This window comes from Eutrema salsugineum, unplaced genomic scaffold, assembly GCF_000478725.1.
Source record: "Eutrema salsugineum unplaced genomic scaffold, Eutsalg1_0 scaffold_9, whole genome shotgun sequence".
NCBI classification, from domain to species: Eukaryota; Viridiplantae; Streptophyta; class Magnoliopsida; order Brassicales; family Brassicaceae; genus Eutrema; species Eutrema salsugineum.
The window spans coordinates 5,066,925-5,080,214 of NW_006256342.1; the positions used below are offsets into that span (position 1 = coordinate 5,066,925).

Here is a 13,290-nt window from a genome sequence, read left to right on the forward strand (position 1 = left end):
CCTATGCACTATCGTCATTAATACCCAACCTAAGCTCCCTGTATTCTTTCCTCTTCATGGTCTTTTTTCTTTCTCTGATCTTTCAAATTAAAGAGAAAGAAAAAAAAAACAGAGGAAACGATTTAGACCTTCAATATTTCTAAACAGGAATTTGGTATATTTAAGTTGAAAAATTAGTATGTCTAAATCTGGAGATACAGAGATAAAGTTGTTTGGGAAGACAATTACATCTCTCTTCGCTGTAAATCATTATGATCCGTCGTCTTTGTCCACTGTTCACGGTGATTCCGACCAGAGCAAGGGGGCTTCTTCGTCTTCCTCTTCTTCTTCTCCCACGATTGGACCAGACAGGGTATGTCACGCGAATCTCAATCCTTTTTTCCTCTCTCTTTCTCTCTCTTCTGTTTTTGTATGAATTATTCCGTGGCGGGTCAATTTTTTCGGTTAATTTGAGATTCCGAGAGAGACCCATTTCTGAGCTGATGGAATCTGGTTATGGGTCGATCTCGATCTCGAAAAAAGTTTCTGGGTTTGTTTAATCTTCTGGAATTTGAGTCGCCGTAAAAATAGCGACTTTCTGGTCAATATATCTGTCTCTGTTCTCTACTGGTAATCATGTATGATAAATAAGAGTTTTGATTTTTCCGAATTTGTTCGTCTGGTATTACAATTTTAATCCCACTTTTTTTCCCCATAAATTATCTACTGAGCAAATATTTGCATACTCTAAGGAGCAAGAATTTAAAATTCGTAATTAAAAAAATGGACTTTTTGTTTATTTTGGATTAGCAAAAGCGATATGCCAGACTCAAGACTAGCAGTTTAACAGCTTTCAACATTGTTACCTAGATAATTACTAACAAAAGCTCAGAGTTGGTTATTTGCTTGACTATTGCTAATTCTAATCAAAATTATGCAAAATTCCAGGTTCCAGCTAAGAAAATTGAGCAAGACACTAGCAGATTCAAAGATCCTTACTACATATTATCCGATCTTAACGAACACCCAAAAGCAGCATCTGAGATTTCATCACCAAGAAGCTCCAAGACCAACGGCGATCAACAGAGCGAGATCACAACAAGTACATCAGAAGATAAACCAACAACTCTCAAGAAACCGGACAAGATTCTTCCGTGCCCGAGATGCGAAAGCGCAAACACCAAATTCTGTTACTACAACAACTACAACGTGAACCAGCCACGCTACTTCTGCAGGAACTGTCAGAGGTACTGGACAGCTGGTGGATCCATGAGAAACGTTCCCGTGGGCTCAGGTCGACGCAAGAACAAAGGATGGGCTTCTTCAAACCATTACTTGCAGGTCACTTCTGAAGATTATGAGAACAGCAACAATAACAACAATAACTCTGGAACGATCCTCAGTTTCGGTTCTTCAGAATCTTCGGTTACCGAGATTGGTAAGCATCAGTCAGGAGATACAAAGATAACCGCTGATTCACCTTCTCAAGAACATAGAACCCACCAGGGGTTTCTTCCTCCGCAAGTAATGTTTCCTAGTAATTCTTCTCCTTGGCCTTACCAATGGAGTCCAACGGGTCCTAATGCTAATTTCTACCCTATCCCTTTCTATTGGGGCTGCACGGTTCCTATATGGCCTACCTCAGAGACTTCACCATGTTTAGGGAAACGATCAAGGGACCAAACTGAAGATGCTACTGATCTAACAAGAGCAAGATTGGTTTCAGAAGCTCTTAGAGTTAATACCAAACCAATTAACCAAGCTGCTACGAGCGTGGTGTGGTCTAAGTTGCCGACAAAACCCGAGAAAAAAACGGAAGGATTCAGTTTGTTCAATGGTTTTGAAACAAAGGGTATCAACAGAAGAAGCTTGGTCCCTGAAACGTCTCTCAATCTACAAGCAAACCCTGCAGCGATGTCTAGATCTATGAACTTCAGGGAGAGCACACAACAATAATCAAAACACTGATATAGTCATATAGAATATATACGTATATATAATATATTCATGAACTGAGAGATTTGATATTTTAGCTAATTGTTACCTTGTGAAAGAAGGGAAAAGCTGTGTAGATATTTTGTTGTTGTTCGAACTAAGAGACTAGATATATAAGTAGTGCTGTGTTGTACACAAATAGAAATATTTTTTGAGAGTTGTAGATATTTCTCTCCATTGTGCGATGAAGTTGCAACATATATAAACTCTTAGATTAATATCTCCCTGATCTATCTGCCACGTTGGCGCAGAACACGAACTTTCAATTACGTTTTTGTCCATGATTCCAACAGATAAATATACCATTAACTCCAATTGTCCTCTCTGTGCATGTGAAATATCATAAAGGTTTCAGATTATTAGCTTCAAAGTTTTTGGTATTTAGTGTAAATGGGTCGAGTTAATTTAGGATAAGGGATAAAGAAAAATGGAATATGAAAACCAAACAAACAAGAAAGAAGTGGAGCATCTTTCACTTTCATTCTTGGATTAAAGAAAAGAATACAACCACTAACACTTGGAGAAAAAAAGCCTAAAGACGAGCATAAAAAGCCTAAAGAAGAGTATAAAGTCTCCTTTTTCTAAAAAAAAAGCTCTTTTTCTTTTCCAATGTCCTTTTCGTTTCTTTTTGCATCTTCACTACTCCTTTAGACTAGTCATTTTGGTTAGCAGTAAAACTACATTCCAAGCATTACCAATCAAAACATCTAACTCTATTCTAAGAGACAGAAACTATTTAATCTCGATTGAGCAGGTAAAGGGTTCCCACTTTTTTCTTAGCTTTTATATATTTATTTAATAGGTGGGATGGTTCTTTAACATAGTCACGGCCAAAACAATAATTTCACTCCATTGTCACTAACAAAACACTTTTGTGTTTAATTTAACAGCGAAATAGTACAAAGCGAAGAGTTGTTTTCACTTCCCATTGATCAGGAGCTCTGTTTCGATCTCTTCATAAGCTCTATGAACTCTCTAAACGCTGCAATCACAAATAAACAAAAAAAATCACACATTACTACTCTTCAGGTTTTTCAATAAAACTGTAACCAAAGTGTCTTTCGCTGAGCTCGGGTTCAAGGGCAGTTACCGTTATCAGAGTCGTGAGGTCCAGGGGAGGCTTCAGGGTGGTACTGGAGAGACATGACATTCATCGCCGGGAAAGATAGACCCGCACAGCTTCCATCATTGAGATTGACATGTGTCACTTCTACGCCTCCAGGCAGCGAAGCCGGGTCAACTGCATAGTTGTGGTTCTGCCAAGAATTACGGAAAAAAAGACAATGATACACCAGATTCAGAATTTGTCAAACTTTTGACAATGTTCCTAGCACAATTCGTTTATCAGATATTCGAGTTAAAGTTCCAAACTTTGAATGCTAAAGGTTCAAGCTTTGAATAATGTCAAATTTCCAAGCTTTGAATGCTGTTAAAGCTCCAAACTTTGAATGTTAAACAACAAATCCTCAGTTGATATTGATAGCATGTCTAGAATCTAAAAATGTTCCATAACCAAGCAAGAATTGAGATAGAAAAGGGCATATACCTGAGCACTGATCTCCACTTGGCCAGTTCTGTTATTACGAACTGGGTGGTTTCCTCCATGATGACCAAACTTCATCTTGAAGGTCTTACCACCCAAAGCTTGACCAAGCAACTGATGACCCATACAGATTCCGTAGACAGGAACTTTACCAAGAAGCTCTTTGACTGTCTCAACAGCATATGGCACAGCGGAAGGGTCTCCTGGACCGTTGCTGAACAAAATTCCGTCAGGATTCATTTTAAGGGCCTCAGAAGCTGGAAATGTCGACGGAACAACGGTGATTTGACATCCGTAAGAGGATAGGCGTCTTAGGATGTTATGTTTGATGCCAAAATCGTATGCGATAACCTTTCAAGTCAAGAGAAAGTATTGAAAAAGAGAGTGAGAAGTTGGTGCAGAGCATTGACAAGAGAAGAACTAGAGAAGTAAACACTCACTTTGTAGGATTTCCCATCCCGTGAATTCGTGTTAAAATCCCATTCAGAGTTTGTTTTGTCGACCCACTCGTAGGGAGATTTACAGGAAACATCACTTATTAGATCAATGCCTACAAGATTCAACCAAGTATACCAAAGGAGTTCAATACCCTAAGTAGGCCATATTATTATGACAAAAAAACAAAACAAGAAAGGGTACGAGAATTCTGACCTACAATATCCCATGAACGGGCTATTTGCAGAAGTTCTTCATCTGTTTTGGTTTGTTCTGTGCTCAGCACACCGTTAAGACTACCTTCTTCTCTTAATCGACGAGTTATTGCTCGAGTGTCAAGATCATCTGAAATTGTTAAAAAAGAACAAGCAGCGTAATCAGAGAGAGGTGTTTTCAAATCCAACTTTATAGCATGTATAATCTATATAGCATCGTAAATACAAAGAACTTACAAATTCCCATGAGGTTCCTTTCGATTAGATAGTCAGCAAGTGTTTTTGTGCATCTCCAGTTTGAAGTACTGAAACATTTGCGATTTTATAGGTTAGGAAATTCAAAATGGAGGAAAAGGGAAGAAAAACATGCTTCTTCCGGTGATATAAGCATTAACACTTACCTGATGCTTAGACTTCTTATCACCAAACCAGCAAGAAAGCATTGCTCAGATTCTTCATCATCTAGAACAAGAAAATATCACGAACATATAAGTTTTACAGTGGTATAAGAAACTCCCGTAACTATTCAAAATCCTGACTTTTCCACTTACCGAGATTCACACCGGTGTTACCAATTTGTGGGTTTGTCATTAGCACAAATTGCCCGGCATAACTAGGATCAGTAAGAATTTCTTGATACCTTCCAAAGACAAACAAAAAAACATCAGCAAGGCTCGAATGAACAATCCCCCATAGATAGTTGTGATGTAATCAAGCAAGTACAAATCTCACCCTGTCAAGGAGGTGTTGAAGACCAATTCCGCAACACGTGTCCCAGGAGCACCAAAGGACTTAGCCGGCCAAATGGAACCGTCTTCTAACACAAGCCTAGCATCATATGAATTCCAAGGTTTCTCCACAAGACCTAAACCAAAATGGGGCACTAATTTAGAGCTGCGAGGATCTAAAGATTAAGAAAATTATATCTTCGACGCTTGGAAAATTCGAAGCTTTAGCCTTTATTCAAAAACTTAACTAACTCCAGAGAATGAAATACACAAAATGGTATAAGAAGAAGCGAAATAGAGAGAGAGAGAGAGAAAGAGAGATTCCGTGCCAAAATTTCATCTATCTATCTTCGATGCTTCGAAAATTTAAAGCTTTAGCCTTTATTAAAAAATTTCATCAATTTGGAACCTCATGAGGAAATGAGAGAAGATGTACCAGAGGCGGCGGCGCCAGTAGATGAAGTGAGAGGAGAAGCGGAGCATCGGATGACCGAAACCCTAAATCCACCGCGACGGTGAGATAAACCAGTCGGCAAAACAAACCCCAGAGTTGTCGTAGCCGCCATGGTTATTTCTCAATCTCGACACTCTCAAGTTTGGTAACAGAGAGAGACAGCTCTGAAGCAGGACTAAGGGTTTTGGGCCAATGTTTTTAAAACCCGGTTTAGTTAATTGTAATTAAAGCTCAAAACCGATGACCCGGACATGTTTAAAACCGGTCGGTTTCCGGTTTGAACAAAATCCGTCTCAGAATTTCACACTACCGGAATCCAATCTCCATCAAATTAATTTCATTGATTCCAATTTCCCATGTTTATTTTTTTCTCAGATTAATTTTTGAAAAAGGTATAGAAAATTTACGAAAGTGAGGGATGACAGAGAGCAGAGTGGAAAGACAAGAATATGTGGTAACTAAATGGGAAAACGACGTATTTCTCCACGATAACTTTTATATAGTTATAGATCCCTGCAAAGTTTCAAACTCGTCGTATATCTCTATTTTTGAACTTTTATCAACCCGTTTCCCTATATACCATGATTTTAACGGGTTAAGAAGCAAACCTGATAAAAAATCACTTAAACCAACTAAACCAACTAAACCAACTTAATCATATACCGAATCTCATTTAAAACCCAACCCATCCGATTCTTTTCGGGGACCTGACCCGACGTGATGAAGCTGTTAAATTCCTAAATCGTGTATGAACCCTAGAATTTCGATTTGGTCAATTCGTGTGGGAACTTCAAAGGCGATTGAAATTCTGGGTGTAGGGTAGGTTTTGTTGTCTTATTTCGATCATTGGATGCTTGATTTCATAGTTTATCAGCTTCAAAACTTCATTTTGCTAAAATATCGATGTGTGTTAGTTGATGAAGATTACAAAAAGAGGAAGGAAGAGATAAGACATAAACCCAGAAAAAACGAGCAGCTAGTGAAACCTAGAAATAAAAATCGCAATCACTAAAGCCAGAAATCCGATTTGCACTCTCTAAACCCAGAAATTGAAATTAAAATCGCAGTCCAACTCGAAATATCCAAAGAAATCGAAAACACAAACCCTAAAACCATAAATCGAAATCGCAAACCTTAAAGGAAATTGAAATCTCAAATGAAATAGAAATAACAACATACCTTTCGCTAAATGAAGTTATGTGGGTTCGATTTGGGGATTTTTTCGCGATTTTGATTTGGGGATTTTTTAAGAGAGTTAGGGTTTTTCGCGATTTAGGGATTGAGTGGTCGATTTGGGGATTTTCTAAGTCGGGTCAAAATTGAGTCGGGTTTGATTTGGGATTTTTTGTCGGGTCAAAACTGAGTCGGGTTTGATGTGGGGGTTTTTTTAACTCGGGTCAAATGTTTTTAAGTCGGGTCAAATCACGGTTAACAAGCTTAATCGGGTCAAATTTGGTTTAGTTGGGTTTTTAAATGGTTAACCTTTGATCGGTAAACAGTAAATCCTATTTATTTATGGTTTACTTGGTTTGTGGGTAAATATGATCCGAAATACACAATAATGGAAAACGGGTTGACAAAAGTTCAAAAATGGGGAATATGACGAGTTTGAAATTTTGCGGGGATCTACAACTATACGAAAGTTGTCGTGGGGAAATACGTCGTTTTCCCTAACTAAATCATGATAATATTTTCTTGTTTTTTTTTGCCAACTATATTTCTTTGTGTTTCTTTCTTGGGAAGATATTTATCAAAAAATTTATAATATTTCACTAAAAATAATGCAATTAGCAAAAACATTGATATTGCAATAACCATTCCTGCAATATTCCACCATTATGCAAGTTTTTTAGAAAAGGAGGGAGGTAATATAAACTAAAAATGATTAGTACAAGTGATACGATCATCGACCCAAAGGATGACCCAAACAATGGAATCGAGGTTCCGGAAGCACATTTGTCTGTACCGGATGGACCTATGACGCGATCCAGAGCTAAGAAGCTGGCAGGAACGGTCCAGGCTGTACTTAATGGGATCAGGATTGGACCAGGCGACCCAGCATCACCCAAGATCGTGACCGTGCTCATGAACGCCGGCTGTAATTAATCTGGTCCGGGTGATGGTTTAATACTCTTTTTCCTTACACCCGGGTTTGTCCCAATGGGTTTACCGGGTGGGGTTTTAACGAGGTTAAGTCCATTGCCCATCTCTCGACCTAGGATTGGTTTACGGTCTGGTTCATGGGTCGGAATAGCAAGAGTCATTTTCGGCTTGGCAACTCAAGAGTCAGTCAAAGGCCAGTCGAAGAGTCAGTCTTTAGTTCATTTATTTCGGTCAAGACTTTATTAATTTTTCTGTCATTTTCGAGTTTGTCTCTTGAGCTACTTCGCCTGCTATATAAAGGCTTGCTCCCCTTCTCATTTTGATTCATTATTCACTTATAAAATAAAATCTGAGTTTTCTCCTTTGTTCTTTTAGAACTTTTTCGATTCCTTAGGTGGATAGCCTCTTGAATCTTTTCGGTTTATCAAGTTCAATCCATAGAACTTGACGCAGCCTTCACCCAGTTGTCTCGTTGGAACGTTCAAGTAGTTAAAGGGGCTTAGGGATTTTTGGGAACCTAGTTCTCACGCCTTAACATCCTTTTTCCGCGGATCCAATCAGCCAGCTTAGTCACCCCCTTGTTTCAAGCCTTTCACCGCGAGTTTGGGCCTAAGGATCTTCGGGTTCCAACCCACCCCTTAGCATCTTCTCCGTGGATCCGTTTGGAGTCAAGGATCTATCCATCCGATACCGACCAAGTGTGTGCCGTTCTTTGGGAATTCGTATCAAGTGGTATCAGAGCCACGCACTTGAAGAAAGCGGTACTATCTATCTTTTTGTCTTTTCAAATTCCGTCTTATCCTTTCTTTCTTTTGTAATTCCAGATCTATTTAAAAAAAAAAAAAAAAAAAAAAGAAGAACCAAAGTTAAAAAAAAAAAAAAAAAAAAGGATCTGTGGAAATCAAAAATCTTTTCTCTCTATCTTCTCTTTTCTTCATAATCGCTTGATATTCTGAATTGGTTTAGAGTTCTACATCAAGTTTTGATTTAGTTCTCTTAGAACCGAGGAGATTCTCTTGAGTGTTTGTGAGATCATTAAGAGGGTTGAGTGAAACACCGAGTGAAACACTTAGTGAGAATTTTTTTTTACTAACTTGTTTGTTTGTTTTGCGAGGTACTATATGTCTTCTAGCGAAGATCCATCCTCTATTCGGTCAAAGGAAGTAAGAAAAGTCACTATGAACCATAGGCTGGACCAAATTACTCAGTTGCTGGATCACATGAACCAGCGTATGGAACAATTGGAAGTGGATCGGCCTAGACGGGACAGAGGAGCTGATCGCAGTAACCAGGAGGACCCAACCCGGAGAAAGAGAAATCATAACCGAAATGAGTATGTCGGAGACAACCCATTCTACGCTGACGGTCATACCTCGGGTGGTAGTCGGGTACGACCCAGACGCGACCGAGAAGATAGACGTGGTCAAAATCCTGTACCGAACCACGGTCGTGAGCGATACAACCCAAATCCAAACCGCGGCCATAACCGGGAGGAGGTTCGACAAGACCGTAACAATCAAGGGCGGGAACAATACGAACCTGAACCAGTCCAAGCCCGCAACGACAATGACCTTGGAGGCATGAAGCTGAGGGTTCCAGCTTTCTATGGAACAACTGATCCAGATGCGTTCCTTGAGTGGGAAAAGAAGATCGACATTTTGTTTGGTTGTCAGAACTTCTCAGAACGAAAGAAGATCAACCTGGCTGCCACCGAGTTCCATGGGTACGCGGTAGACTGGTGGGACCAAGTTGTTACCAACCGGAGAAGGAACGGCGACCGACCGGTCGAAACTTGGGACGAGATGGCACGGATGATGAGACGCAGATTCGTACCGAGCCACTACCATCGGGAGTTGCACACTCGACTCAGACGTTTGACCCAGGGATCCAAGAATGTTGAGGAGTATTACCAAGAAATGGATCGGCTAATGCTGAAAGCTGATACGGTAGAACCGGAGGATGCGACCATGGCCCGGTTCTTGAGTGGCCTCAACCGTGATATACAAGACCGTATGGAGCTGCAGGACTATCGGGACATTGGAGAGATGTACCACAAGGCGGTCCTAGTGGAACAACAGCTGAAACGCAAAGGCACCAACCGACCCGCCTATGGTTCCAGTTCGCGACCTACAGATAAGCCGAGCTACCCATCTCGATCCGACGCTAAGCCCAGGACGGATTTCAAACCCAGCTCTTCTGCACCCGACTTCAAAGGAAAAGCCGAGGCTACACCGGCTAGACACCGCGACATTGAATGTTTTAAGTGTCGAGGTAAAGGTCATTATGCTAATAAATGTCCGAACCAACGAACCATGTTGCTTCTTGACTCAGGTGAAATCGTGTCCGACGAAGAGGCTACTGGACCGATTTATGACGATGAGGACGATGAGGAACGAGCAGCAGAAGGTGAATTGCTCGTTGCCCGGAGAATCCTACTAGCTCAGGAACCCGTAAAAGAAGAAGATCAGCGCGAGAACCTATTTCATACCCGGTGCCTGGTAAAGGGTAAAGTCTGCAGCTTGATCATCGATGGAGGCAGCTGTACGAACGTGGCAAGCACTACAATGGTGGAAAAACTTGGCCTGGAGACGCACAAGCACCCGCAGCCTTATAGTCTCAGGTGGCTAAACAACCAAAGGCAGCTAAAGGTCACCAAGCAGGTCTCGGTTCCATTATCTATCGGACGGTACGAGGATGAGATCATGTGTGATGTATTGCCGATGGAAGCCGGTCATATCCTTTTGGGCCGACCTTGGCAGTATGATCGCAAGGCCATTCACGATGGCTTCTCCAATAAGCACATGTTCGAGCACCAAGGCCGCAAGATCACCCTAGCGCCTCTGTCTCCGCAAGAAGTCTATCTAGACCAGATCAAACTCGAGCAAAGTCACAAAGGAAAAAGCATTGTGAGTGACCCTCTAAACACTTCCACTAAATCTGAGAGTCTGAGAAAAACCCCAGAAACGGCCTTAGAGAGTTTACCCGTGAGGAAAGAAACTCTTTTCGTGAGGCCAAGTGAACTTAAGCACGCCGTGCTTACGAGACAATCCTTTGTCTTGTTAATGTTTAAAAATGCTTTGGCTAGTCTTACTGACCTTGAGCCGGATCTTCCGAGCAGTGTTTTGCCTCTTTTGCAGGAATACAATGACGTCTTTCCAGAAGAAAGCCCAAGTGGATTACCTCCCATCCGCGGAATAGAACATCAGATCGATTTTGTTCCTGGTGCGTCCTTGCCAAACCAACCCGCTTATCGAACCAACCCTGTTGAAACAAAGGAACTACAGCGGCAGGTCGGCGAGCTGATGAAGAAAGGACATATACGAGAGAGTATGAGTCCTTGCGCGGTCCCGGTCTTACTAGTGCCAAAGAAGGATGGCACTTGGCGTATGTGCGTTGACTGTCGTGCAATCAACAATATTACGGTAAAATACAGACACCCCATTCCTCGTTTGGATGATATGCTTGATGAACTTCACGGATCTTGTCTTTTTTCTAAGATAGATTTGAAAAGTGGCTATCACCAAATAAGGATGAAAGAGGGGGACGAATGGAAAACAGCCTTTAAGACCAAGCATGGGCTTTATGAATGGTTGGTAATGCCGTTTGGCTTAACCAACGCCCCTAGCACTTTCATGAGACTTATGAACCATGTCTTGCGGTCGTTCATAGGCGTTTTTGTCGTTGTGTACTTTGATGACATCTTAGTCTATAGCAAGAACTTGGCCGAGCACTTAGAGCATTTGCGGTTAGTCTTAGAAGTGCTTAGGAAGGAGCAATTATTTGGGAACTTGAAAAAGTGTACTTTTTGCGCGGATAATGTTGTGTTCCTAGGCTTTGTTGTAGGTGCCAATGGGATCCAGGTTGACGAAGAGAAGATCAAGGCGATCAAAGACTGGCCCAGTCCCAAGACGGTTGGAGAGGTCCGAAGCTTCCACGGCCTGGCCGGTTTCTACCGACGGTTTGTAAAGGACTTCAGCACCATAGCAGCACCTCTCACCGAAGTAATCAAAAAGGACGTTGGCTTTAAATGGGGCACGGCACAAGAAGAGGCGTTCCAACTCCTTAAAAACAGGCTAACTCATGCACCTCTCCTTTCTTTGCCTGATTTTATGAAAACCTTTGAAATTGAGTGCGATGCCTCCGGTGTAGGTATTGGTGCGGTCCTAATGCAGGAGAAACGACCTATTGCCTACTTCAGTGAGAAGCTTGGTGGCGCGACCTTGAACTATCCCACCTACGACAAGGAGCTTTATGCATTGGTCCGTGCGCTCCAAACTTGGCAACATTACCTCTGGCCAAAGGAGTTTGTGATTCATACGGATCATCAATCTCTTAAACACCTCAAGGGCCAGCAGAAATTGAATAAGAGGCATGCCAGATGGGTGGAGTTTATTGAAACGTTTCCGTACGTGATCCAGTACAAGCAGGGAAAGGAAAACGTTGTGGCCGACGCCTTGTCCCGAAGATACACCCTGATCTCGACCTTAGACGCCAAGGTCCTCGGTTTTGAAATGATTAAAGAAGCCTACACCTCCGATCCAGATTTCCAGGAAGTTTATCAATCCTGTTCTAAATTTGCCACTGGAAAATATTTTCGGAGTGATGACTTCTTGTTTTATGAAAACCGCCTTTGTATACCTAATGTTTCCCTTCGTGATCTGCTTGTTAGAGAAGCTCATGGCGGCGGTTTGATGGGACACTTTGGAGTGACCAAGACTCTTAGTGTGATCCAGGATCATTTCTTCTGGCCGCACATGAAAAGAGATGTGGAAAGAATTTGCGGCCGATGCATCACCTGTAAGTATGCTAAATCCAAAAGCCAGTCCCCAGGTATGTACACTCCGTTACCCATTCCTAGCTCTCCTTGGACGGACATTTCTATGGATTTCGTGTTAGGATTGCCAAGAACTAGGACGGGTCGTGATTCTGTCTTTGTTGTGGTCGATAGGTTCTCAAAAATGGCGCACTTCATACCTTGTCATAAGACTGATGATGCGTCTAATGTGGCTAATTTGTTCTTTAGAGAAGTGGTTAGGTTGCACGGAATGCCTAGGACTATAGTTTCTGACCGCGATGTTAAATTCCTTAGTTATTTTTGGAAAACGCTTTGGTCAAAACTAGGTACTAAGTTATGCTTTTCCACCACTTGCCACCCACAGACCGACGGTCAAACCGAGGTCGTTAATAGAACCTTGTCCGCACTGCTTCGTTCTGTTATTAAAAAGAACCTTAGGACGTGGGAAGATTGTCTACCACATGTAGAGTTTGCTTATAACCATGCAGTTCATTCTACTACATTGTTTCCCCGTTTCAAATGGTTTATGGTTTTAATCCACTTACTCCTCTTGATCTTACGCCTTTACCTTTGTCTGAGCGTGTAAGTATGGATGGAAAGAAAAAGGCCGAACTTGTCAAGCAGATTCATGAGAAGGCCAAGCAGAACATTGAAAGGAAGACCGAGCTATACAAGAAGCACGCTAACAAGGGCCGGCGCCAAAAGGTGTTTGAACCAGGCGATCTAGTATGGGTCTATTTGAGGAAGGACAGGTTTCCGGAGGAAAGAAAGTCCAAATTATTGCCTCGTGTGGATGGTCCCTTTACGGTCCTTGAGCGGATCAATGACAACGCCTACAAGCTTGATTTACAAGGTAAGTACTTAGTCAGTACCAGCTTCAACATTTCTGACCTCATTCCCTTTGTCGCAGATGGACCAGACTTGAGGACTAAGTCCTTTTCAAGAGGGGGAGGATGATACGATCATCGACCCAAAGGATGACCCAAACAATGGAATCGAGGTTCCGGAAGCACATTTGTCTGTACCGGGATGGACCTATGACG

The 13,290-nt window shown here is 41.8% G+C and overlaps 2 protein-coding genes across 2 annotated transcripts; one reads left to right on the top strand and one right to left on the bottom strand.

Annotated features, from left to right (window-relative positions):
- LOC18008193 (cyclic dof factor 5) lies at positions 1–2,192 on the top strand. The gene is made up of 2 exons (XM_006390936.2): positions 1–352; positions 928–2,192. The coding sequence occupies exons 1-2, from the start codon at positions 179–181 to the stop codon at positions 1,933–1,935; spliced, it is 1,182 nt and encodes a 393-aa protein (XP_006390998.1). The 5' UTR covers positions 1–178; the 3' UTR covers positions 1,936–2,192.
- Positions 2,193–2,707: 515 nt separating this feature from the next.
- On the bottom strand, positions 2,708–5,536 carry LOC18008198 (carbamoyl-phosphate synthase small chain, chloroplastic). The gene is made up of 10 exons (XM_006390937.2): positions 5,332–5,536; positions 4,900–5,032; positions 4,719–4,807; positions 4,569–4,629; positions 4,405–4,472; positions 4,169–4,297; positions 3,958–4,067; positions 3,521–3,868; positions 3,065–3,230; positions 2,708–2,956 (listed from the first exon to the last, which is right to left on the bottom strand). The coding sequence occupies exons 1-10, from the start codon at positions 5,459–5,461 to the stop codon at positions 2,907–2,909; spliced, it is 1,284 nt and encodes a 427-aa protein (XP_006390999.1). The 5' UTR covers positions 5,462–5,536; the 3' UTR covers positions 2,708–2,906.
- Between the last annotated feature and the right edge of the window lie 7,754 nt (positions 5,537–13,290).